At 44.4% G+C, this 27,516-nt stretch overlaps 1 protein-coding gene and 1 long non-coding RNA gene across 2 annotated transcripts; both read left to right on the plus strand.

Annotated features, from left to right (window-relative positions):
- Positions 1–598: 598 nt before the first annotated feature.
- Positions 599–3,142, plus strand: LOC4345204 (uncharacterized). Its single transcript, XR_001547965.3, has 2 exons — positions 599–988; positions 2,808–3,142. It is a non-coding gene; the product is annotated as an uncharacterized lncRNA (long non-coding RNA).
- Positions 3,143–24,158: 21,016 nt separating this feature from the next.
- On the plus strand, positions 24,159–25,767 carry LOC4345205 (cytosolic sulfotransferase 5). Its single transcript, XM_015793378.3, has 2 exons — positions 24,159–24,760; positions 25,035–25,767. The coding sequence occupies exons 1-2, from the start codon at positions 24,243–24,245 to the stop codon at positions 25,522–25,524; spliced, it is 1,008 nt and encodes a 335-aa protein (XP_015648864.1). The 5' UTR covers positions 24,159–24,242; the 3' UTR covers positions 25,525–25,767.
- Positions 25,768–27,516: the final 1,749 nt, after the last annotated feature.

The following is a 27,516-nucleotide window of genomic DNA, read 5'->3' on the forward strand; positions in this document are numbered from 1 at the left end:
CTAATCGGATTAGTTAGTTACGTTAATTAGGCTTCTCGGGTAAAAAAAATCTTAGCCACGAGCGCGACTTAGGTTTGCCGGCGCGTACGCGCCTAACAGGATTCTCGCTAAATCATAATGAATAGATTCATGTTCAGTTCAATAGAACTACAGAATTTGAGCCTATTTGGTGGATGATGACAGCGGTAGGAATTTATAATTGAATGATCAGATAGGTTACCTACAGAGACACTTGAATTTTCTAAGGGTAAACACTTAGATTATCGGTTATATTAAAACTTGCCTGGAGTTGCCGTGCCGAGCTGAGAGCGTTTTGCAGAGGCGTGTTCGCACGCGGCGCTATCCACGTCGCCCCCGCCCTCTTGGAGGCGGCCTCCCTCTTGCGCCCGCGCGCCGTCCGATCAGCTTGATTGAACGGCAGGATGATAAGGGTGGAGATTTTGCAAAAAGACCCTTCAAGTTATTTGTAATTTGTTTTAGGTCTCAATACAATACGATCCTACGTTTTCATTCTTACTTCTAGGCCCTTCACATTCAGGAAAACTTTGTAAGAAGAAGAGAAAAACCCCAAAAAAGAACCGCGCTCGAAATATCAAACAGAAAGGGGCTCTTTTGAAAAAATGAACATCCCCCATCGGCTTCCTCCTCCCATGCCGTCCTCCCTTGCTCTCCCTGCCGCTTCCTCCTCCCCCTCCCTCCCCTGCTATGATGGCTCGCGGCCCGAGCCTCGCCGTGCCGCAACTGCCCGCGCACCGATGCCTCTCGCTGGATCTGGCAAGCTCGTCGGGGAAAGGGAGAAGGAGCCTGGGGAAACGGCGGCGGCGGCGGCGGCCGAAAGCAGGTGCGGTGGCATGAGGTTGGAAATCGATGGGATGCCACTAATCTGGTCGCAGCGCAACACCCCATTTGCGAGATCAGAGCTTGAGGTTGACGGCGAGGTGGTTGATCCCGGCTGAGGAAATTGGGCGGTCCGGACAGATGTGCAGAGGTAATTCTCCAAAGTAAACCCTCAAGTCCCAGCCACCTGATTGTTCTTGTTGCCATCCTCAAGAGCAATGGATCTAGCGAGTGGATCTGCCTGGAACTTGTTCGTTCTTGATGGCATTCTGAGAGCACTGCATCTAGCGAGTGGATCTTTGCTTTCATCCACTTTCTGCTGTGACGCCACTCTGCTGGTATTTAGTGAAAAAAAAGACATGTATACTTTCTTCCCTTTCCGGCCTTATGGTTTGTGCCTGCAATGGAGCAATCAATCTGATCAAAAATGTTTTACCCCCTGCAATGATTCTTCTGCTGATAACACTAGGTTTCAGCATGGTTAGGATGGATCAATTTGTTGCAGAACAGCAGATCCATCACCAAGCAGTCCATTGCCATCTCCACCATGGGTTCCTTCATTCTTAGTAGTCCGTTGCCATCGTCATCATGGGTTCCTTCTTTCTTAGTGCATGTAGATTGGAGACCCGTTGGTGCAAGACATGCTCTGCAATGCAGAAAACTTAGCACCTCTGGCTCAAATTAGTATGGGAAAAGGTGGTGGCTGCTGGACGATCAATTGACTGGCTTGCTATATTTCTTGCAATTCTGTGTACACACCCAGAGGTAACTGCGAGCTTTCAAATATTTGTCCCACATTCATTCGGGAGGGTACTCCTAAGGGATTGAAAACCATATCAACAGGCGTTCCATCTTGCAAATAGGGCATATCTTGCCTAGGCAAAATTTTTGAAATGATCCCCTTATTCCTGTGTCTTCCGGCTACTTTATCCCCAACTTTGATTTCGCGTTTTTGTAAAATATATACACGAAGGTTGCACGAGTTGAAATTATGTAGAAATCAAATTTAGTGGCTTTTTACAATTTACTGTCAAGTGATAGAGACTCCCATTGTCTGACCTTGTATGTCTCTTCCAGAGCTGCAAATAGGGATAGCATTTTTTTTTGCTAGATGTTAATCATAGATTTGTATGGTATACAAATTGCGGTTAACATCTTCTCTTGAAACTAAATTGTAGCTGTGGCTTTTCTTCCTTGCCATTCGTGTTATGGATTGCATGAATGAGTGCTGTAGATTTTTTTTTTTGGTGCCTTGCCATTCATGTTAAGGATTGCATGAATGACTGCACAGCTTTTTATTCTTTTTGTCGTTGATGCACTGACCTTAGTTTCCTTTTGGCAATGATGATTGGTTCATTAGCTTCAAAGGGTTTAGGTGATATGACCTGCTGGGAAAAAGATGAAATTTGTCACAAGCAAATACCTAAGGTAAACTGTGATGATTTCTTTCTATAGGATGCAAATTAGGGAGGTTCTGTTCAGGGATACAATTTTTTTTTTAACTACCGATCCAGGCAAAACTAATATTGTTTGCCACCCTCTATGGACAGGTATTAAGTTGTGGTGCAGTCAGATTTGTAGCTAATCTGGGGATGAGCGACATTTTTCTGAATCAGATTCATTCATTGCAATATAAGCTTTAAAGGGCAATATAAGCAATTTCGTGCTAGCTGATGATTAGAGGATAGTAGCAATGTAGTTTAATTTCAGAAAGAAAAGGAGTGATGCATAGGGAGGAAAACCTTTTGTTCAAAACAAAATTATATCATTAGATTTCTCAAGACCTTGCTGTTTTGTGTTTTGCTATTCATTGGCATTTTAGCTTAAGGCCTAATTTTTATAACCCAACTATGACCGACTTTGCAATTTTGCATTAGTTTTATTGTTGCAACTATATTGGATTTGGGTAAGTAATCGCCATTATGTTACACTTTTGCTTGGATTGGTTCTCATGACCGGTGGCAAAGCAGGGTGAAGATGCGGCAATTAGGAGACCAACAGGGGCGAGACTGGTGGTGGGCATCGTATATTATTGGACATGCACTTTATATACCACATATATATAGTTGTACACAGCAGGTTCTTTATGAGTATAGATAATGCAATGAATTGTCAGTCTATATATGGCTATATCAATTTGCTGAACTTTGCTGGAGAAGCTATTTGCTGTGATGTTTGAAACATAGCTGATCACCCAAAAAGTTGTCTTGCAAGCATAAACTGGGCTGTTTATGTATGAATAGTATATGCTTTGAAACTATTTTGGTCATTTTATTTATACTGCAATATAATGTTATTTGTATTAGCGATACAGTGTTATGAATTTATGATTGTTATCAATGATAATCTTTAAAAGATAACAGTGCTTCATGTTATACTCTGCTTGTGATTTTGAACAACTGTACTGATTGTGGTTATGTGATAATGAGTGCAATATTTAGTGTCGTCCATAGTATGAAGCATGTTATTCATATATATGGTAAGCAATTGACTATCTTCATTCAGCTCTACAGAATCAACTCAAGGGTGCACTATATGCAGTGGGAGCGGTCCAATCTTTTTAAATGGTGTTAAAGAAAAACGCAATCAGCCACTATGCCTTGCTCTATATATTGAACATGCTACTATGCTATGCCATCTAATCGGCCGCTATATTTTTGTGGCATATTTTGTCGCGCCATATGGTTTTGTCTAATCTTGACAAGTGTACTGATTTTGGCAACATATGGTATCTTACTATGTTACATGTGTACTACAGCTAGCCAATATGGTTGGCAATTTTCGCTCTATACAATGCATGTAAACACTAATTACCGTTTAAAAATATTGTTTACCTTTCATGAAAAACTTTTCTTTTTTTGTTTTGTTATTAGCTTCCTGATAGGGCGCGCAAAGCGCGCCAAAATGTCTAGTTTAACTAAAACTTGCAAGGATATGAGAGGATAAGGACTGGTTGATTCTATACGTGAAGAGAATTTCACAAACACAAGGAACAAGGAGTAGTGCAAGATATGATACTATCTAAAACTTGCAAGGATATAAGAGGATAAGACTGGTTGATTCTATACCACTTGGGTTTTCTAAGGGTAAACACTTAGATTGAGAGGATAAGGAACAAGGAGTCTAAGAGTAAACACTTAGATTGAGAGGATAAGTAACAAGGAGTAGGACTTGAGAGGATAAGTAAAGAAACAAGGTAAGGAAAGGAACAATGAGTAGGACTTGAGAGGATAAGGAACAAGGAGTAGGACTGGTTGATTTTATACCCGAGGAGTAGGACTGGTTGATTCTATACCTGAAAGAACAAGGAGTAGTGTAAGATACTAAAGTCCACCTAGACAATTTTAACCATGTCTTTATACAAGAGAGTTGACAGGGCTCCTATGAAATAGGAGAATCATCTACACCTAGCGCTGCAACTCATTGCCCTTTTCGTCCTCTCTTTAACGGAAAAATTCCAAAAATAGAGTTGCTAGTGACCTTCCTATTTAAGCTGGTCTCCCTCAGGTTGAATTGGCGAGGTGGGATTATTCTTACTACAGTACCGCGATGGTACTGTAGCGCTGCGCTCTCTCTCTCTCCTCTTCTGCTTGCATGCTTGGGCTGGTTTTTGTTATTGGGCCGACTAGCTACTGGGCTGCATGTGCTGGGCTGCTAGCTAGCTTTGCTCTTTTTCCCTTTTCTCTCTTCATTCTCTTTTTCTATCTAATTATTTGCAGAGAACCGAGCGTTGCTCGGTTGGCTAGCGTCGCCAGGTGAGCGAGCAGCCCGCGCGGGCTCGATCCCTGGGATCGCAACTCGCGTGTCTCACCAGGGGTTTTTCCCCGTTTCCCTAAGACTGACTTCACACACGTGCGTGTTTAGTGGGACTGCACGTTTCCCGTGCACTGAGGCCTAGTGCCTCCAATCTCATTCCTAGCGTGTGTTAGGGACGCGCACGTGTGTGAGTGCAGTGTGTGTTAGTGTGCGTCCTGAGTTGTACCCTTCTCAAAAAAAAAATCTAATTATTTACAGGGCATTACAACAAGTATCCTATATATTCTTCTAATTATCCATAATTTCTACACACATTTAAATGTTTTTAAAATTTTTTAAGCATTGTTTTGGTCAGCTACACAACTCACGGTTACTACGTCAAACCGTGTGGTGACCGCATCAAACCATATGGTAACCGCGACCAAACCACGAAAACGCTAAATTTTTGTATTCAAATGTTTGTCGATGAAATTTACACGGTTTTCAACGGTTACCATCTTACCATGGGGTGCGATAACCCCTTCAAATGATAAGGAAAACCTATTACACACCACAGCCCTCCGACGCAAAGTCGCCATGATGAGGTTAAAGAACAGGCAGAATATATCCACAGTCCACACCCATCTGTTATCTCCCTCCTCACTTGGCAGCTACGCACAAGATCGCAGCAAGCGAGGAACAAGGCTGAGAGCATAGACCACGGAGGCACAACCAGTCAACCACCAACCATCTCCCATCCCTCTCTCTCCTTACCAGTACAGGAGAAGAGAAAACAATGTGGGACAGACCGGGGGTCCCGACGGACAACGTGGCTAGCCGGGTGGAGAGGGCCGCGCTAACTTGGTCGGCGGGCAGCGCATAGGACCCCTGTAGTGACAGGGGCATGGACAACGTGGATTTGGAGGAGCCGAAGGTGGATCCATATGGAGGTGCAGATCCCAACGGAGAAGATGCCAGAGGACACGAGAGTGGAGACGTGCAGCCACCCGATGGTGCAGGTGGATGGTGATGGGGCCTGTGGAGAGAGCTCGACGGAGGTGGCCCAGCGGTGCTGAGTGTAGAGGACGTCTAGGATGGGACTCCAGTCATGTCACACCGTCATTTTCTTTCAAGGGTTTAAAAAGCATTTCTGCACTATTTACGTTTGTATTTGCATATCAATTTGTTATTTTTTGTATATCTTGACTTGATGCATAGAAAGAAATTTAATACACAAAATAATCTAGGAATTGACTGAATTTTTGGATGTGACAAATCGCTCCCTGTCAGGTGGTGCGTGTCACGCCCTGAAGTATCCCCTTTTTCTTGCTTTAAAAATTTGTTAAATAAATCATTCGAAGAAATTTGTTTAATTTAACCTAGAGTTAATTCCCTAATTAATAAATGCATTTAATAATTGGAATTGGCATTATGTGATTTTTCTTGGGTTCCACGTGTCGCAATATATTAACAGGATTTTTAGCGGAATTTTCAGAGCCCTATAAGTAATTTTAACCAATTAAAATTCATTAACCGCAATAAAGAATCCCAGGAAAAATCCTTTCTTCTTTTTCTTTTTCTTTTCCTCCTTTTTCCCTATTCTTGGGCCATCAGCCCAGTCCACCCCGTCGCCCGCGCACGCCCCACTCCTTCTTGGGCCGGCCCGCGCCCCCTCCTCCTCCTTTCGGGACGCCGATAGATGGGCCCCACCTGTCGGGTCGTCCCCAACCTCCAGCCACCCGCGCCCACGCCGGCAACCGCCCACGCCACCGCCTTTCCCGTCTCTCCCGCGCCCCACTCCGCGTCGTGCCCGCGTCGCCGCCCTCTCCCCCGCGTCTCCCGCCCCACGTAAGCGCATGAAATGGGCGAGATTCATTTTGAATCCCCTGCCCTCCCTCTGTCTCCTTCCCACGTCGCTGGGAAAATCGGGGGTTCTCCCAGCCACGTTCTCCCCTCCCATGCCCTATAAATCACTCCACCGAGCCTCCTCTCCCTCTTTCCGCTCTTGCCGCGCTCTCCCGTGTTCTTTACCGCGCTCGCGCCGATCTCCTCGAGCTCTGCCGCCGCCGCCGATCTCCGGCCGCATGCCGCGCCGCTAGAGCCGCCGCCGCGCCGCGCCATCACCGCCATCGCACTCACCAAGCCCGCCCGCACCTCAGCCCCCGTTTGGTTGCCGCCGAACGACGCCGGAGCTCCGTTCCCCACGTTTGCCGGTGAGCTCGCCATTGTTTCCATTTTCTGCCGGCGTTTTAAGCCACCGTGGTCGTCGCCTCCTCTCCTAATCCCTCTCTGCTCTCTCCTAGGGTGCCGCCGCCGCCCGTCCGCGCCTCGGCATCGCCGGTCGTCGCCGCTACCCTCGTTTTCCACGCCGGTCGCCGCCGCCCCCTCGGGTGAGGACTCCCTCCGCCTCGTTTTCTCTCCCTTCCCGCCTTCGCGCCAGTCGCCGCTGCCTCACCGACCGCCAGCCGCCACCGGTGGCCGCGCGCCGCCGCCGCCGCCCCATGGCTGGCCAGCTTGAGCCGTGCTGAGCCGCCAGCCGCACACCCCCCTTCCCTTTGAGCCACTGCTCGTGGGGCCCGCATGCCGGCACTCCCTCCCTCTCTCCCTCAAGCCGCTGACGTGCGGGGCCCGCCTGTCGGCGCCGCCCCCTCCCCCCCTTCGCTGACGTCAGCCCTGGGTAATATTGCGCAGTAAAATTGATTAAGGACTTTTCTTTATTAGTAAAAACACAGAGAATCTTCTAAAAATCATATCTAATTAGGGGTGAAAACGGGGCGGGTATTTCCCGCCCGCCCGCCCGGCCGTATTATTTCGGGACAATTTCGGGTAAAAAATTCGGGTACCCGGAAGTTTCTACGGGTAGCGGGTTCGAATACGGGTATTTTCTATCGGATATGAGATCGGGTTCGGGAGGACGGTATCCGACGGATACGGATTATCCGGTAAAAATACGGGTATTACCCGGTTAAATATCCGGATAATACCCGGATAACATGCCTAGCCCAATAAAGCACTAGTGGCCAAAAGGCCTACTAGTACAATAACCACCATCAACCAGTAAACCATGCTTAACAACCCAACAACTAAAAATACTAATTACTGTTCAGTGTTCACTAATCCCACTAAGCAATGACGCCGAGACTACGAGCGCCACCGGTGCTGCAGCACCCGTCGCACCGCCACCTGCTGCATCCGTTGAGCCGTGGCCACCGCCGCTACATGCCTTTGCTGCCAGCCGATCCTCATCTCTTCAGGAATAGGAAGTCAGCAGCTCATCACAAGTCAGGCCGAGTTTAGTTCCAAACTTTTTCTTTAAACTTCCAATTTTTCTATCGTATAAAACTTTACTACATACACAAACTTCTAACTTTTCCATCGCATCGTTTCAATTTCAACCAAACTTTCAATTTTTCCAGTTAAAAATCGATTGTTCCTTGTCGTATTGCTCGTATATCTTAAACCCTAATAATATAGTCACATTATGGATATATGGGGATGGTTGAATATATAGCTATTGTCTATATAGTATAGATGATCGTTGCTTTGACGTGATATCCGAAAAGATATCCATAACCGATAGTGGTCGTATCCGTCTAGGTACGTATTCGTCTCATATTTGTGCCCGATATTATCCGTGCTTGTATCCGTATTCGATACTATCCGTATCCAAGCCGATTCCGATTATAAAATGTGGGTTAGGATATGGGAAGAGTGAGATCCGACCGAACCCGACCCGATTTCACCCCTATATCTAATTCATCCGACCTCCGTTTAAGTCCATTCAAGTCTCAGTAAATTCATAAAAATCCCTAGAATCCATTAAAAATGGTTTTGTTTCCTGTTTCAGCAGTCTTATAGCATGTTTTTCTTATGTGCTTTGTTTGTCGCGTAGATTTTGGCCGTTTCGTCGATCCGCGGTTTCTCGAAGACGTTGCTGTGGTCTCATCAATGCGAGAGCAATGAAAGTCATGCATTACAATTGATCATATTGTACCCAATTACAAATATCCCGCATTTCTATTAAATGTTACATTCTTTTACAATGTCATGTGGGATGGGTCCTACTACTCAGCCATATATTATTTACCTTATGCCATTGATAACTTGGGTATCAAAATGTTTAGATGTTGGTTTAGGAAATGCTTAGCCATGCTTAGTTCAACTAGTACACAAATGGGGATCACATTATTACATAGACTTTGACTATTAGCATAGCTTTGGATTGGTGTTACCACAATGATGTTAGTTAATTAAAATACACTGAATGGTGGGTCGTGGGTGCATGGTTTTGCTGGTCGCACCCATGGCAATTAAGGACCGGTTCACGGGAAACCCTGGGAGACTTATCGTGCTTACCACAAGCGGGAGTGGGTTACTGTTTGATCTGAAGTATAGCTCGACCCTTTCCTAGGCACCGTTGGCGAGGGTGGGCATGATGGAGTTGGGTCGGCGAGGGTGGTTTTGCTGCTTTATTGCAAATGAACCCTTAGCCTCCTTTGGTTATATCCTGCATCATACCTCCTCTTCCGGTATGACTTGCTGAGTACAGTGGGTAGTACTCAGTCTTGCTCCCTTTTCCCCCACACTAGAGCTGGAGTTCTTCCCAGTTGGAGCTATCTCAGAGAGGTTGGTTTCGTCGCTGCCGTCAAGGATTGCCTGTGGAGTGGAATCACCCGCTGCAGAAGTCAAGATTCCAAGTCTAGCTCGTTTTACCTTTTTCCGCTGCATTTGTAATCTTTTATATTTTTGTAAGACGTGGATCTATATGTCAACAATTGTCGTTTGTGTACCCTGGCTGGTCCTGGACAGAGGTTTAATGCACATTAAGCTTAGAAATTCTGGAATTCTATTCGGGAATTTCTGGGCGTGACAAGTTGGTATCAGAGCCAGGTTGACCGTAGGACAAGCCAACTGGAAACCTAAGAGACCTCTGAACCCCTTTTCATCTGCATATGCCTTTTTCACTTGGATTTGTTTCGGGAAAATTTGGGGTTTTGCCTCTTTGGTTTGCGGAAAAAATCTTATTCGTTCATTCAGATCGGATCTTTAAAATTAGCTCAGTCTAGGGTTTTAGAAAAAATTTATTTGGAGTTTATTCGACAGTCAGTCGGGAATTTATCGGGTGATATGCACTAAGTCGTGTCTAGGTTCGATGGGGCAGCTTCAAGCGTATCATTATAACTATGCATCTATTTTATGCATTAATTTATGGTTTAGTCAGTTGCATAAGTATCTTTTGTGTGGTTTCATGAAAAAAATTTTATGCATAAAAAAATCATGATGCTTGGTTATTTATTTGAGTCATTTGTTGCTTTGTTTAATTTGGATTTGAGCATGCGTTAGTTCCTATCCCTTGTCCATCTTAGATGTTAGACTTGTTCTCTGATCACAAGCGCCGCTCCGATCTTCAGAGTCGCCGCCCTTAGATTCATCGTCTTCTTAGTTTGTTTTCTTGCTAGTTTCCGTGTTTAGGTTTGTTGCTTGTGGGTTAGTCGGCGGTCGATATCACGTGTGAGTGGTATGACTGCCTTAATTAGGAGTTGTTTGCTTCCTTTTCAGTGTTTTAATCAAGATTAAGATAATTGCACTTAAATTTATAAGAAAGATTAGTTTCTAAGCCATCTGTTTTTCTCCCTTTTCTCTTATTTCTACCTATCCCCCTCCAGATGGTGAAGACAAGGAATGGTTCCCGTGAATCCCACAACGCCAGTGGCAGCGAAGAGCAGATCAGTAGAGCACGTGCTAGCGATGCATCTAGCAACAGTTCATCTCCACCGCCCGAGAACCCAACAATTGCTCAGGTGTTGGACAATCAGACTCAGATGATGACAATGATGATGCAACAGATACAACAACAGTACCATCAGGTGTTGCAGCAGATGCAGCAGCAAGCACAACAGCAGCAGCAGCAGAACCTGCAGTTTGGTCCTCCACCACCTAGTCCAAACTGCTAGAGTTTCTCCGTGTCAAGCTGCCCACTTTCTCAAGAACCACCAACCCAATCGAGGCCACCGACTGGCTTCATGCTATTGAGAAGAAGCTGAAACTTTTACAATGCAACGACCAAGAGAAGGTTGCTTTTGCTACACACCAGCTGCAAGGTCCCGCTTCTGTTTGGTGGGACAACTACATGGTGACCCGTCCAGCTGGGACAGAGGTTACTTGGTTAGAGTTTTGTAAGAGTTTTAACAAAGCACAGGTTCCCGAGAGAATTGTGGCACAAAAGAAGAGAGAGTTCCGTTCCCTACAACAAGGAACCAGAACAGTTATAGAGTATCTGCACAAGTTCAATCGCCTCGCGCGCTACGCTCCTGAGGACGTGCGCACTGATGACGAGAGGCAAGAGAAGTTTTTGTCTGGTATTGATGATGAATTGACCAACCAGCTGATCTCCAGAGACTATGAGGACTTTGAGAAGCTAGTGGACAAGGCTATCCGTCAAGAGGAGCAGTGCAACAAAATGAACCGTAAAAGGCAGGCAACTCAGTTCAGGGCTCCCCAGGGGAAAAATCAGAAGCCTCACTTCACGATGGGATGTCAGGGTGGACCTTCCACCATGATTATCCGGCAGCATCGTCCTTACCACCCAGGAAATTTCAACGGTATCAACAACAGTGGCAATCACAGCAACAGTGAGCATCACAGCCTCAATCCGACTCCAAGTCCACTAATGAATGAAGCTCAATCAGTTCAGCCAGCTCTGCCTGCTCAGTCAAAACAGCCCAAGGAGTTCGAAGGAAAGCCCGAACTCTGCTTCAATTGTAACGAGCCCGGACACATGGTTGGTACATGCCCGAAGCCAAGACGTGCCGGACTCAAGTTCGTTCAGGCCCATGTCAATCATGCATCTGCAGAGGAGGCACAATCAGCACCAGAGGTCATATTGGGCACATTTCCCGTCAACTCGACACCGGCAATAATATTGTTTGATTCTGGTGCAACTCATTCCTTCATTTCCAAGCGTTTTGCTGGTGCACATGGGTTATCTTTAGTGAAGCTTAAGATACCAATACGAGTTCATACTCCTGGAGGTGGCATGACCACAACTCACTACTGCCCATCAGTGACAGTTGAAATTAAAGGGTTGATTTTTCCAGCCAACCTCATTCTTCTCGAATCCAAGGATCTAGATGTTATTCTTGGAATGGATTGGCTGACAAGGAATAGAGGAGTGATTGATTGCGCTAGCCGCACCATCAAGTTGACCAGTGCGAAAGGAGAAGTGGTAACCATCAATACCGCAGAAGCCAGGGATCAGTCTGAACCAAGCCACTGGTGAAGAACAAGAGGTAGCGGTGGAGAAAACCACTAAGAAGTTGGAGGATATTCCCATAGTCAGAGAGTATCCAGAGGTTTTTCCGGAGGATCTGACATCAATGCCACCGAAAAGGGATATCGAGTTCCGGATCGATTTGGCACCTGGAACTGCACCGATCCACAAGAGGCTTTACAGAATGGGAGCCAACGAGTTGGAGGAAGTCAAGAAGCAAGTTGATGAACAGTTACAGAAGGGATACATTCGCCCGAGCACGTCTCCTTGGGGTGCTCCGGTAGTTTTTGTGGAAAAGAAAGATAAAACCAATAGGATGTGCATTGACTACCGCACACTCAATGAGGTCACTATTAAGAACAAGTACCATTTGCCAAGGATTGATGATTTGTTTGATCAGTTGAAAGGAGCTACGGTGTTCTCTAAGATAGACCTGTGATCAGGCTATCACCAGTTGAGGATCCGTGAAGAGGATATTCCAAAGACAACATTCATCACTCGGTATGGGTTGTTCGAGTGCACAGTTATGTCTTTCGGACTCACTAATGCACCTACTTTCTTCATGAATTTGATGAACAAGGTGTTTATGGAATTTTTGGACAAGTTTGCCGTGGTTTTCATCGATGACATACTGATCTACTCCAAGTCCAAGGAAGGACATGAGCAGCATCTTCGGCTGGTACTTGAAAAGTTAAAGGAGCACCGGCTATATGCCAAGTTCAACAAGTGTGACTTCTGGCTTAAGGAAGTTCAGTTTCTCGGTCACGTCGTGAATGCTCAAGGAGTAGCTATGGATCCAGCAAATGTGGAGTCAGTTCCCAAGTGGACCCCACCAAGGACAGTCACTCAGATTCGGAGTTTTCGGGACTTGCGGGCTATTACCGCCGGTTCATTGAGAACTTCTCTAAAATTGCCAAGCCAATGACACAGCTCTTGAAGAAGTAAGAAAAGTTTATTTGGTCTGCTGAATGCAACAGGAGTTTTGAAGAACTCAAACAACGCTTGGTATCTGCACTAGTTTTAATTTTGCCAGATCAGACGAAAGATTTCCAGGTATATTGTGATGCATCCTGCCAAGGGCTGGGGTGTGTGTTGATGCAAGATGGCAAAGTGGTTGCTTATGCTTCACGTCAGTTGCGTCCTCATGAAGGCAACTACCCGACCCACGATCTGGAATTGGCCGCGGTTGTTCATGCTTTAAAGATATGGCGGCACTACCTCATCGGAAACTATTGTGAGGTATATACAGATCACAAAAGTATAAAGTACATCTTCACCCAACCTGATCTTAATCTCCGATAGCGAAGATGGTTGGAGCTAATCAAAGATTATGATATGGGAATATACTACATTCCCGGCAAGGCTAATGTGGTTGCAGATGCCTTGAGCAGGAAGAGTTACTGCAACGTCGTATGGGTAGAGGAACTATGCTGTGAGGTTCAACGTGATTTGGAACATCTGAACCTTGGTATAGTTGAGCACAGATTCGTGGCTGCCCTAGAGGCACAACCTACACTGGTGGAGCAGGTTCGCATAACTCAAGCGAGCGATTCTGAAATAGAGGAACTCAAAAAGAACATGAGGGTTGGAAAAGCCCGAGGTTTCACTGAGGATGAAAATGGAACAATCTGGATGGGAGAAAGATTGTGTGTACCTGAAAACAAGGAGTTAAAAGACCTGATACTGACAGAGGCTCATCAAACTCATTATTCAATTTATCCCGACAGTACCAAGATGTACCAAGACCTCAAAGAAAAATTCTAGTGGGTAAGCATGAGAAGGGAAATAGCTGAATTCGTCGCACTCTGTGATGTCTATCAACGAGTAAAGGCAGAACACCAAAGGCCAGCAGGATTGCTACAACCCCTTCAGATTCCAGAATGGAAATGGAAAGAAATCGGAATGGATTTCATTGCGGGTTTGCCCAGGACGCCATCGGTGCACGATTCTATTTGGGTAGTCGTTGATCGGCTCACCAAAGTGGCTCACTTCATTCCGGTGCATACTACCTACTCAGGGAAGAAGTTAGCAAGAGGAATTAGGAACCCGTCTGAATTTCAGCACAGCTTACCATCCGCAGACTGATGGTCAGACCGAGTGAGTCAACCAAATATTGGAGGATATGTTAAGAGCTTGTGTGCTTGACTTTGGTTGAGCATGGGACAAAAGTTTGCCGTATGCCGAGTTCTCCTACAACAACAGTTACCAGGCTAGTCTGCAGATGGCACCCTTTGAAGCACTGTACGGACGGAGGTGCCGCACTTCGCTCTTCTGGGATCAGACAGGGGAACGCCAGTTGTTTGGTACAAAAGTTTTAAATGAGGCAGAAGAGAAAGTCAGAGCTGTCAGGGAAAGATTGAGAATCGCGCAATCTCGACAGAAAAGCTATGCAGACAATCATCGAAGGGAGCTTACTTTCGAAGCAGGGGACTATGTGTACCTTCGTGTCACTCCACTCAGGGGAGTGCACTGCTTTCAAACCAAAGGAAAGTTGGCACCATGCTTTGTGGGACCATACAGGATCTTGGAACGCAGGGGTGAAGTTGCTTACCGGCTTGAGCTTCCCTCCAGCATGCTTGGCATCCATAATGTGTTCCACGTCTCTCAGTTGAAGAAATGTTTGAGAGTTCCTGAGGAACAGGCAAGTCCGGATCACATCGAAATCCAAGAAGATCTGACTTATGTGGAGAAGCCGGCTCGTATCCTTGAAACCAGCAACAGAAGGACCAGAAACAACGTAATCAGATTCTGCAAAGTTCAGTGGAGCCACCACTCAGAAGAAGAGGCCACCTGGGAAAGAGAAGATGAGTTGAAAGCCGACCATCCGCACCTCTTTGCCAGCTCTTCCGAATCTCGGGGTCGAGATTCCGTTTAAGGGGGGTAGGTTTGTCACGCCCTGAAGTTTCCCCCTTTTTCTTGCTTTAAAAATTTCTTAAATAAATCATCCGAAGAAATTTGTTTAATTTAACCTAGAGCTAATTCCCTAATTAACAAATGCATTTAATAATTGGAATTGGCATTGTGGGATTTTTCTTGGGTTCCACATCTCGCAATATATTAACAGGATTTTTAGTGGAATTTTCAGAGCCCTATAAGTAATTTTAACCAATTAAAATTCATTAACCGCAATAAAGAATCCCAGGAAAAATCCTTTCTTCTTTTTCTTTTTTTTCCTCCTTTTTTCCCTCTTCTTGGGCCGTCGGCCCAGTCCACCCCGTCGCCCGCACGCGCCCCTCTCCTTCTTGGGCCGGCCCGCGCCCCCTCCTCCTCCCTTCGGGACACCGACAGGTGGACCCCACCTGTCGGGTCGTCCCCAACCTCCAGCCACCCGCGCCCACGCCGGCAACCGCCCACGCCACCGCCTTTCCCGTCTCTCCCACGCCCTACTCCGCCCCACTCCATGTCGCGCCCGTGTCGCCGCCCTCTCCCCCGCGTCTCCCGCCCCGCGTGCGCGCACGAAATGGGCGGGATTCATTTTGAATCCCCCGCCCTCTCTCTCTCTCCTTCCCACGTCGCCGGCGAAATCGGGGGTTCTCCCAGCCACGTTCTCCCCTCCCGTGCCCTATAAATCACTCCCCCGAGCCACCTCTCCCTCTTTCCGCTCTCGCCGTGCCCTCCCGTGTTCTCTACCGCGCCCGCGCCGATCTCCTCGAGCTCCGCCGCTGCCGCCGATCTCCGGCCGCACGCCGCCACCGCTAGAGCCGCCGCCGCGCCACGCCGTCACCGCCGTCGCGCTCATCAAGCCCGCCCGCACCTCGGCCGCCGTTTGGTTGCCGCAGAACGACGCCGGAGCTCCGTTCCCCACGTTTGCCGGTGAGCTCGCCATTGTTTCCATTTTCGGCCGGCGTATTAAGCCACCGTGGTCGTCGCCTCCTCTCCTAATCCCTCTCTGCTCTCTCCTAGGGTGCCGCTGCCGCCCGTCCGCGCCTCGGCATCACCGGTTGTTGCCGCCACCCTCGTTTTCCGCGTCGGTCACCGCCGCCCCCTCCGGTGAGGACTCCCTTCGCCTCCTTTTCTCCCCCTTCCCGCGTGCGCCGCCGCCTTTGGCCGCGCCGCCACTCCGGCCGTGCGCCGTCGCCTTCACGCCGGTCGCCGCCGCCTCACCGACCGCCAGCCACTGCCTTTTGAGGGGTGGAGGTGAAACCTTAGCGTGGTGTGGATGGTTAGGGGAGGGTTATGCGGAGGGTCTTGTCACGATTTCCCCCTTTGCAGTATCATGGTGATACTTCGGGGCATGGCGACATGTGTGGAATCGTGTCTTGTGGGTGCAGTTGTACACCTCTAGCCAAAGTAAAACTATTCGAATGGTCGTGCCCGTGGTTATGGGCGATCAACCAGATTCACCGTGATTAGTCTCACCCCTAGTTTAGGTTAATGAACTGGTGTATTTCAGGTGGTTGGTTGGGCCTGTTGCAACGTGGTGTAGCGTTGGACAGTGATTGGTTAATATGATTAATTGCTACAATTGTTTTACTGCTTTCAACTACTGTTTTTAAATGCCTGCTTTATTGCAAATGAACCCTTAGCCTCCTTTGGTTATATCCTGCATCATACCTCCTCTTCCGGTATGACTTGCTGAGTACAGTGGGTAGTACTCAGTCTTGCTCCCTTTTCCCCCACACTAGAACTGGAGTTCTTCCCAGTTGGAGCTATCTCAGAGAGGTTGGTTTCGTCGCTGCCGTCAAGGATTGCCTGTGGAGTGGAATCGCCCGCTACAGAAGTCAAGATTCCAAGTCTAGCTCGTTTTACCTTTTCCGCTGCATTTGTAATCTTTTATATTTTTTTAAGACGTGGATGTGTATGTCAATAATTGTCGTTTGTGTACCCTGGCAGATCCTGGATAGGGGTTTAATGCACATTCAGCTTAGAAATTCTGGAATTCTATTCGGGAATTTCTGGGCGTGACAGTGCGGCTCCAACACTACTACACAAATAATCATTGGTGCCAGTTCCAAAGACCTCATAGGTGCCGGTTTCGGGACCGGCACCTATTAGTCGGCAACTATGCCGGGGACCTCATAGGTGCTAGATCTAGAAACGGCACCTATAATTTTCACCGAATAAAAAAACATTCCTGCCACCACAGCCCCACCTCGCCACCTTCACCTTCACCGCCACCACCACCACCATAGCCGTCGCTGTGGGCCTTTTCCACCACCGGCGCCCTCGTCGGATGGAGAGGAGACAAGAGGTCGCCGTCGGTGGATCTAGAGGAGGAGAAGGCCACAAGAGGTAGATGTAGAGAGAAAACCCATCATCACCTCGCCGCTCCTCATAGTGACGAGAACCACCTCGACGGCGTTGAGCAGCGCCCTCCCCCCGTCCCCTGCCACCGCCACGAACCGAAACGCGAGGCCACCTGACACATCCCGCACCTCCATGTCGACACGGCCCCCGAGCTGCTTCTTGACCACCATGAAATCCATAGGTATGACGAGCGCCGCCGCCACAGGAACCGGCAGCGCCGTGCTGTTCAACCGCCACTAGTCCATCCCTCCCTCCCAAGAAGCCGCTGTTTGGTTGGTCGGGTTAGGAAGGAAATTAAGTCGGTCACAAGTCGAGATGAGGAGTGCTGTTCGTAACAGCTATGTAAGGAGTGAGCCATTTATTGTGCAATACAACATGAACTACTTCTGTATTATTGCTACCTTTTCATTTCACGGTCCAATTGCAGCTATGTAATATAACACAATAGTACCACATTTAAATTTGATTCAGACATTTCACACCGTTAATAACAACTAGAAAGGTAGCCCGCGCGATTGCGTGGTCATCTCTTTGTTTCTATATGTTAAAAATGCTTTATGGTGATTAAAAATTATTTGTATCTATAAGCAAAGTTTTTGTGAAATGTTCAATATATATAATTAATGAGGCTCATATCATGTAGTTGGTCTTGGTACTTCAATGCTTGATTGTAGATAAAGATTTTTGAGACCTTGGTTGCACGTATGAACTTTGATGAATAAATTAAACTATAAGTGAGATCTTAGGATAATACAGAACCAATTTTTTTTTTGAATTTTGATATCTCTATTTTCCTTAATGGCTCAAGAGGATTTTATCATGATTTATAGTGGTGCCAAATTGGTCATTCACAATTTTTTTATTAAAACTATAATAAATTTAACTAAATGTGTTGCCAATGATTAATATAAAGTTTAGAAGTTCATGTAGTAGATACCAATAGTTTGATAAACCTACGACCTATGATTCCCTAGCCCTTTAGCAGCCCACACAAGTGGTGTAGTTGAGGCCCATACATGCTAGAAGTTGTTGCAATTGGTGGTTTAATACCACCTTAGAAATTTAGGTGGATGAAATACCTATGGGTTAACCATTTTATACAAAATGGGGATGAAAATGTAAGTGTGTACTATGCATAAGTATGCCCAATCGATGTAGGATCTAGGCTAAAGCAGATTTTGGAGCCATTGTATTACGTGGTCTTATTCTTGTATTCCTACTACAATGATATTTCATAATATTATTCATTATACTATATAGAATTATGATGTGGTAATAAATATACGGTGCCATATTAATGTTTTTATAATTATATTGATTTCCAAACATGAAATTAAAAAAAAAATGTTTTTATCAAATACTGTTGTATCAAAGTCTCATTAAATGTAACTTATCATTAAATCCTATGTCAAGTAAACTATTCTAGATATGATTGCCTACTTGGTCTACTCATGATAATTGGGAATAAGTAGCCTGCCCCAACTGTTTGAACCGTTCACTCTATCTCACTCTTTCTAACGATTAATTCAAGATTAAAATTGAAGATAGAAATTCGTTACTCATTAATTGAGTTGTTGGTTAGTATTATTATTTCTAGGCTAAGGGGAGTTAATTGAATGTTTTGATATGTAGCCTCTCTATTGCAAAGTTTTAATATGTTATTAAATTGTACATGTTTTAAGCTAACGTGACATAAATAATAATGTATAGATAAGGGAGTCGTGAAAAGGTTTAGTCATCACAAACTAATTGTTGTGGGCTTTCACTTGTTGACTTGTCTTGGTAGCTCGTTGTGATCTCTTCTTCATTGGATGGCTACCAACCTCATGCAACTTAATGCTAGGTATCCTTCCTACAAACTTGTCCATGGTCACTACAACCTCTCATGACACCTTAAAAATGTCTTTCTATTAGATAACATGCTTGGATGTTTTTATTCTCTTAGATAGTGTGCGTACACATATACAAAGCTCCAACGGCTAAGATTAATGGGACGATTAAATTAATAAAAGATTAAGTGTTGGATGATTTATATTTTATGGAGAATTGCTAAAAATTTCTCCTATATGTTATAGGCTTTAATAGATGTTGTAGGAGGTTTCTGTAGGCGTATATAATGTATATTGTCAAATCTCCTTTATATTGATTGTTTGCGTACTCATCATATTTTAGATAGCCAATGTGATGCACAAACACCTCATTAGAAATTGTAACTCGATGATTGGCGTACATGGATTTGTATGTATAACTAATACATCAGAGATTAGTGGGACATATGCTTGATACTTTTAGTTCTTTTCATAAAAGTATTCCAACTTACCACAATTTTTTATAACGAAGGGAATATTGTGTTGAAATATCACTCTTATCTTTTTTATTTCTTATGGCAGCGTAGAAATAATTTAGTTATCCATGTATGTGAAGTTATATATAATGCTATAATCAACATTATCTTTTTTGTTATATTTTTATGATGGTTCAGATGACATGCAAACGGTTAGGGTTTTGACCTAAATTAATATAATCATGATATAGTTAAAATATACTCCAAAGTAGTTAATACGGGTCTTGGATGATAAATTTAGTGGTAATAATCTAATGAAGTTTTTTAAATTTGAAAAAAAAACTACACTACATTAATGAAGTTTTTACGTATAGTGAGTTCTTCCAGTTTGCATTGGAAGCCAAGCCCATTGCCTCCTAGGAACACAGGAGTTTCACATAATTTAGTTCAATTTTCACAGGAATTGTGAAAAAATCTAGCTGAGATGAGTTCCATCATTGTGATGACTTGCGATGCAAACTCACTATAAAACAGCCAATTTCTTCTTAGGTCACCGGCAATGTGCTGGATGTGCACAGGCCAGTTGAGAGAAATATTAGTAGATTACATTTGCCTGATAGAGGAAGTGATCTTTGCTGTATCGGAGGATTTCCATAATAATCCCAGTTCCAATAAGAACTGGGACTAAATTATTTTTAGTTCTGGTTATATTTTTTTTTTATCTTTAGTCCTGGTTGGTTGGTAGTCTTTAGTCCTGATTCATCCCCTATAAGATGCGTGTCAGGGGGCCGAGGATCTTTAGTCCCGTTTGGTACTAAAAATCACCACTTCAGGACTAAAGATTATTTAGATCTTTAATCCCGGTTAGTATTACCAACCGGGACTAAAATTTAACCCGAAGTATATAATCCCCATGACTTATCCTCAAGTTCTGCAAAGTTTTTCTCCCATCTTCCTCCTCTCTCCCTAGCCTATCTATCTTATCCTCTCCTCTTTTCTTGCTCTTATCCCATCTTTCCCAGAGGCGGTAGTGAATCGAGCGGGCGGCTGGTGCGGCGACGGGCCGGCGCGGCAGGCGTGCAGGCGTCTGAGTTTTTCCTTCTTCTTTTTTCTTTTATATTTTTTATTTGGATATGAGATGTATTTGTGTGTGATGTGATGAATATGCGATGTATTTGTGATGATTTTTTTAGAACTTGTGATGTAATTGTTTTTAAGAATTTGTGATGTATTTGGAGATAATTGATTTGAGGATTTGGAGAGGATTCTTTTGATATGTGATGTGACGATCGATTTGGGATTTCATGATTTGGGGATGATTAGAGATTTGGGGATGATTTGGGAATGGAGTGAAATCAATATTCAATGTTAAAAACAATAAAAAAAAAAGCAACCAAGTTAGCCTGGCTCTATTTTTAGTACCGGTTGCTAACACCAACCGGGACTAAAAATGGATTTTTACTTCCGATTATTTTACCCGGGACTAAAGATGGGTATCTTTAGTCCCAGATTCGTGGTTCCGGTTATATAACCGGGAGTAAAGGTGTTTCCCGACCGGGAGATAAGAGGCATTCTCCAGAAGTGGAGGATGAGCTTATTAGTTCGTACGTACTTCTGCATGTATTTTTTTCCGCAGATTCCTGGTCAATGGCACGTATAGTTTATATCGTACATGTATGGAAGATTAGGATGGATTTCTCTAAATAATGGAGATTTTTAGGGGAGATTAGGATATAGTTTTCTGTACGTATCCGGGAATTTTTCACTTGTGGAGAAACCATCTTTGGTCGGTAGACCAAAATCGATAATAATCTCGGTTGCAATAAAAACCGGGACTAAAGATTATCTTCAGTCCCGGTTCAGAAGGTTAGAGCTACTTTTTTATCTTTAGTCACAGTTGGTGTTTCCAACCGAGACTAAAGATCTATTTCTAGTCCCGGAAAAAAAAGATCGCTATCATCTTTAGTCCCGATTGGTGTTCCCAACCGAGACTGAAGATCTATTTCTAGTCCCGGTTGGTAATACCAACCGGAAAAAAAAGATCGGCATGCATGTCGGAGAGGACGAGGTGTGCGCGAGATCGAGGAGGAGGAGACGGGGTCGGTTAATAAATTCTATCTCCTCCTCCCTAACCTTATCTTTTTCTTCTCCCATCTCTTCCTCTTCCTCCTCCTCTCCTAATTCTCTTCCTCTCCTCTCCTCCCTATTGTCAGTGGCCGGGCGGCGGCGGCGGGGCCCTCGCGCGGCGGCGGCCGGGCGATGGCGGATCCGGAGTGGAGGCGGCCGGCCGCCGCAGGATCCGAAGGGGGAGGCGGCCGGGCAGCGGCCTCGCGCGGAGGGCCGCGCTCGGCGGCGGCCGGCACGGAGGCCGGTGCTACAGCAAGCAGTGGAGGCCGACGCTGCCGTGGATTTTTTTTTCTTTTTTCCTTAATGTGTGATTCGATCTGTTTTGTTGTTTTGAATAATTTGGGAATGTGTGAATGATTTGGGGATGAATTATTGTGTGAATGATTTGGGATGAACTATTGCTGTGAATGATTTGGATTAACTATATTACTCTGAATGTTTGATCTGAGATGATGCTGTGAATGATTTGCTGTAAATGTTTGATCTAAGATGATTTGCGAAAATAGCAAAATATCAGTGAAAAAGAAAGAGAGAAAAGAAAAGAGAAGAAAAAAACCTTCCAATCGGGACTAAAGATTTAGTCCCGGGTATTTGAACTGGGACTAAAGATAGCGATCTTTAGTCCCGAATTCTAACTCTCGGTTGGAAAACTGGGACTATAGGGGGTTACTAATCGGGAGTAAAAAGGGTTTCTCCACCAGTGTTTTGAAGTTGTACATATAGAACATTACTATTATTAAATTTAATAGATATAATCTAGTGGTCTAAAATAATAGATCACCCATTTAAATGAAAACCGATTAATTTGCTTTTCCCTTAGAATTTTTATAATTTTTCTCTAATTTAGTATAGCGTTATGTGACAGCTTAGAAGCGTTTGTAGGATACCACGTGTCAACTTCACAATGTTTATAGGGAGTTAATGAACTTTTAATATAGTAATAGATAGATTGTCTCCATAGTTTTATATATCTTGCAACAAATAAATGTCTAATTTTACACTGTTAATAACAACTTATTTATTTACATCATTCATTACCTTCTCAAATCTCAAATGGTGATGCATAGCAAATCGACATGCAGCTCGTGTGCACGTAGCAGCTCCCCCTAGCTGCCCTGCAAAGCTGCCTTCTGCAGCACGCTATTGAGGCTGTGTATAGTTGGATCAAAAGTTTATATTTTGGTTAAAATTGGAGATAATGTGACTGAAAAATTGTGTGTATATGACAGGTTGATATGATAGAAAAGGATTGACGTTTGGATCCAAACTTTGGATCTAAACATAGCCTGAATGCCATAGCTACAATATTTTCTCCTCGCTACAGTGTTTTCTGAGATGTACGAAACATCCGCCACAGGACGTGTGGCGAGCCACCAACCAAGTAGCCCCTCAATGCACATGTGTTTAGAATTGAAAGTTTATTATTGAAATTGAAACAATGTAACGAAAAAGTTGAAAATTTGTGTGTATGAAAGTTTTCATGTGATGGAAAAGTTAAAAGTTTAAAAAAAAGGTTGGGAACTAAGGTGGTGTTTGGTTGGAGGGACTAAAGTGGAACTTTAGTCCCTCTCATAAAAACTTATACTTTTATGAGAGGGACTAAATTTAGTCCCTAGTTTTTAAACACCCCCCTAAATTAGGCCTTTATGATGGAAGTTGTCGGCGCCCAAACGCGGTGCCTGCTGCCTCCAGACGTCCGTCTGCCCTGTGCTGTAGATGCTACAGTTCGCTACAGTACACCATGTTACCAACACCCCCGGATTTCTCCCCAACCGTCATATGCGAACAGACCCTACACCATTTGGTGCGTGCTACTCCCTCCGTCTTCTAGTATTAGAGATTTTAACTTTTTTTTACACTATTTAATCATTTATTTTATTAAAAAAATTTAGAATTATTATTTATTTTATTTGTGATTTACTTTATTATCTAAATATTTTAAGCACAACTTTTCAGGTTTTATATTTGCACAAATTTTTTAATAAGACGAGTGGTCAAACGTTACAAGTAAATAGTGAATATCCCTTATATTAAGGGCCGGAGGTAGTATGTTAACGTCGTGTTTAGTTCCAAAATAATTCTTCAAACTTCCAACTTTTCCATCACATCAAAACTTTCATACACACAAACTTTCAACTTTTCCGTCAAATCATTCCAATTTCAACCAAACTTTAGTGTGAACTAAACACGACCTAAGATCAAATGTGTATAGTTTAGACTGTGTTTAGTTTCCTTCAAACTTCCGTCACATCAAATGTTTGGACACATCCATGGAGCATTAAATGTGGACGAAAAAAACCAATTAGACAGTTTGCATGTAAATTGTGAGACGAATCTTTCTGAGCCTAATTACGCCACAATTTGATAATGTGGTGCTACAGTAAATATTTGCTAATAACGGATTAATTAGGCTTAATAGATTCGTCTCACAGTTTACAGGCGGAATTTGTAATTTGTTTTGTTAGTAGTCTATGTTTAATAAATGTGGTTTAATAATTGTGTGTCTCTATACTTTTAAAAGAATTGAAATGGAAGTAAACACGGCCTTAATTTATTTCCATGCATAGCACGACGTTATAGTTTATTCGCATGCATATCACGACGTTTGGGGTGAATTCGCTGTCAGATGCCGACGCTTGCGGGGACAATAAAAAAACCTGCGCGATAATAAAAATCTATACTAGACTACTACACACTACACACTACACACTACTCCAACTCTCCAAGAGTCATGCTCCAGCCATGTCAACCACCGCGAAATTAGCAGGATTGCTTCGCGATGAGCAAGGTCCCGTCGCGTTCAACGACGCCGTCGACGAGGATGCCGTCCCGGTGGAACCACTCACGGAGCACGACGACGCCATCTCCGCCATGTCGGCGGCCCACTGCAACAACATGCAGTTCCGCTGCTACCGAGGATTCTGGATATCGGAGATGTGGGCGCCGGGTGTGGTCGCCGTGCACCGCAGTTTCGCACCTCGCGCCGACGACGTCCTCGTTGCGAGCCTGCAGAAGTCTGGTACCACGTGGCTCAAGGCCCTGACTTTCGCCACCATGGCGCGCGGCGCGTGGCCGCCGTCCAGCCACGACCACCCGCTCCGCCGCCTCAACCCGCATCTGTGTGTGCCTTCTCTGGAGGTCCTGTACACCCTAGGGCGCGACGCTCTGCTGGACATGCTGCCGTCGCCGAGGCTCTTGTCCACCCACATGCCGCTCTCGCTGTTGCCTCCTTCGACCTGCAAGATCGTCTATATTTACAGGTCTATTAAACACATTTACTCTATTTTACACCGAAGGCCTGATCAGTCCAGCAGCTTCAGCATGGCTACGATGTTTAATTTTTGAAGTTTATTGGATAATTTTTCAACTCATTTTTTTGTTAACTCTAATATTTTTTCAAGTCGAAAATATATTAAGTAGCTTGTACCTGACAATCGAGAAGACTTGTAAATCAAAGTCCAAAACGTACCCTTGTAAATTTTTTGCATATTCTCCTCTGGATAAAATCTATTATATTGTGCTGCTAATTTATAGGGACCAAAAAGACACAGCAGTTTCTCTATGGCACTTCATGAAGCGTAGACATCCTGACTTGACATTCTCTGAGGTACATGAGGCCTTCTGCAATGGCATCTGCATGGGTGGACCTGCGTGGGATAATATTCTTGAGTTCTGGTACGCAAGCAATGCAGAGCCAACAAGGGTACTCTTCCTGACCTATGAGAAGGTTCTTCAAGACCCATGTGACGCAGTTAAGAAGCTAGCTCAGTTCCTTGGTCAACCGTTCTCGGGTGCTGAAGAAGAAGCTGGTGTTGTCACAGAGATTGCAGACCTCTGCAGCATTGACAATTTGAGGAACCAAAAAGCTAACAAGTATGGCTCCATTGGCGGGAAGATCTCGCATGAATCCTTCTTTAGGAAGGGGATGGCAGGGGACTGGACGAACCACATGACTCTTGAGATGGCAGAGCGTTTGGATTCTATCCTCCGGGAGAAGCTCGATGGGTCAGGGCTAATTGTGTGACGTTATTCCTTTTATTTATTTTGATTTGTCTTGGTATGATGATAAATCTGTTTCCATGCCAAAAATAAATCGGTATTCCACAAAGTCCTGATCTTTACCAGCTTTCTAGTTTCTTTTCTCCATACATGGTTTTTAAGGTCATTCGGGTTGTGTGTGACGGTAGATGCTGGATTTGTAATACACTTTTATGTAAAATCAAAGGTGTTTTTAATTATTATTCTGTGATGAACAATTGGCATCGGAGATTATTGGTTTTGATATTTGGAATTTACTCACGAAGTGGTTTGGAGATGATTGGATTTTAACAGGTGTTAAACAGGGACTGCTGGATTTGGGTCCGGTCAGACCGGGCATGTGCTGCCAGTCAGACCGGCGTGTATCGCGCGGTCAGACTGGCGCAGCCCACGGTCTGACCGCCGACTCTGTGTCGGTTTCGGTTTCGGGTTGTTTGTTTGGATATCTGTGATTGTTTCATAATTATGGCTTCTAGATGGATACTATACGTATGTAATATTGTCGTTTGCTACTAATGAGTCAAGTTGGAGATAGCTTGGTCTCGGAAAATGGTTTCTTTGTTTATTTCATGTGTAGGTGACTCGATGCCTCGGGAGAGTATTTGCGGTGATGGACCGGGAGTCGGCTTGGGGATAAGACGACGTCCGTGGTGGTCAGAGATCATGCGGGATACTTAGGCTAGAGTTGATGCACGTGGTTGGTGAAGATTCCATATGGCATACGATGGAGGTATTGTGTGCGTATGGGATGTGGAGTCGAATTTGGAAGAGGTCCAAATTTGGTATGATTGGTTATGTAAAGTTTGTTTCTTGTATTAGAGGGTTTCCTAAGGTGTTTAGGACTTCTAGTATGAGTTTGGTTCGTGGCTTTAGGCTGCCTACCTCGGATATAAATAGAGGGGGAGCGTGAGGCTTCCCGGTATCGCTTTTGGAGAGCAATTGAGTTGAGAGTTGAGTTAGGGTTTCGAGTTTAGTCGAAATTTTTGTAAGGAGTGCTGTTGGTGCACTTTGAAAACACAGAGAGAATCAATAAAGTCGTCATCCACTCTAAGAGTTCTTCGATTTGTGTTTCACCGGGTTTCGGCGGTCTAACCGGCGGCGCACCGACGGTCAGACTGGCGGCATCGCGGCGGTTAGACCGGCGGTGACAGTAGTCGACATCAGGTAATCTCGGCGGTTCAACCGGAGTTCGATCTCGGTCAGACCGACGTTCATCAGGCGGTTAGACCGGTGCAACACCTTCGGTCAGACCGCGATCCGTCGAATTTGAGGGTAACTTTTATTTTCGCTAAAAGTTTTCGGTTTTTGGGTATATCAACCATTTACCCCCCCTCTGGTTGGCTTTTAGTTGTTGCGATTCGATCCTACATTTTATATTACTAAAATATGAAGACACCCATATACATAATAACCATGTAATTAGCAAAACTCTCATATGTGAGAACACGACTGATGTGATGATAAAAATGTGTGCCTATGCCAAAATAGTTGGGCATACTACAAGGTCCTTATTCCCCTTCTGCAAAGGTCTGCAGAATCTTTCTGCTTTTGGTTGCTTTTGATTCCAAAATAAATTCTTCAAACTTCCAACTTTTCCATCACATCAAAACTTTTCTACATACAAACTTTCAACTTTTTCGTCACATCGTTTCAATTTCAACAAAAACTTCCAATTTTGGTGTGAACTAAACACTGCCTAGGTCTCATTCTTTCATAGGGACATTGCTTTAAAATATCAGATAACCAGTTTTTAAATCTATGATAATTAATTATGTACTAATGATTGCCTCATTTTTACGTGCCTTAATCTTTATCTTCAGTAAAATCAAATGGGGCCATAGTACAGAAGTGTAATGAAACTTCATATTTTTCAGAAATTTTATATTTGAAATTATAAAATTCAGGAACAATTAAATGTTGAATTGTGTTGTGTAGGGTTACCCTCAAAATCTTGGTTTATATGGCAATGAAAAAAAAA

The sequence above is a fragment of the Oryza sativa genome, chromosome 8, assembly GCF_034140825.1.
Source record: "Oryza sativa Japonica Group chromosome 8, ASM3414082v1".
In the NCBI taxonomy this organism is placed as follows: Eukaryota; Viridiplantae; Streptophyta; class Magnoliopsida; order Poales; family Poaceae; genus Oryza; species Oryza sativa.

What these genes read in the sequence shown, in the direction of transcription:
- LOC4345205 (XM_015793378.3), top strand. Translation starts at nt 24,243, where the DNA reads ATGTCAACCACCGCGAAATTAGCAGGATTGCTTCGCGATGAGCAAGGT. An exon ending in AAGATCGTCTATATTTACAG is followed by an intron (nt 24,761 to 25,034) that starts GTCTATTAAACA and finishes GCTAATTTATAG; the next exon opens with GGACCAAAAAGACACAGCAG.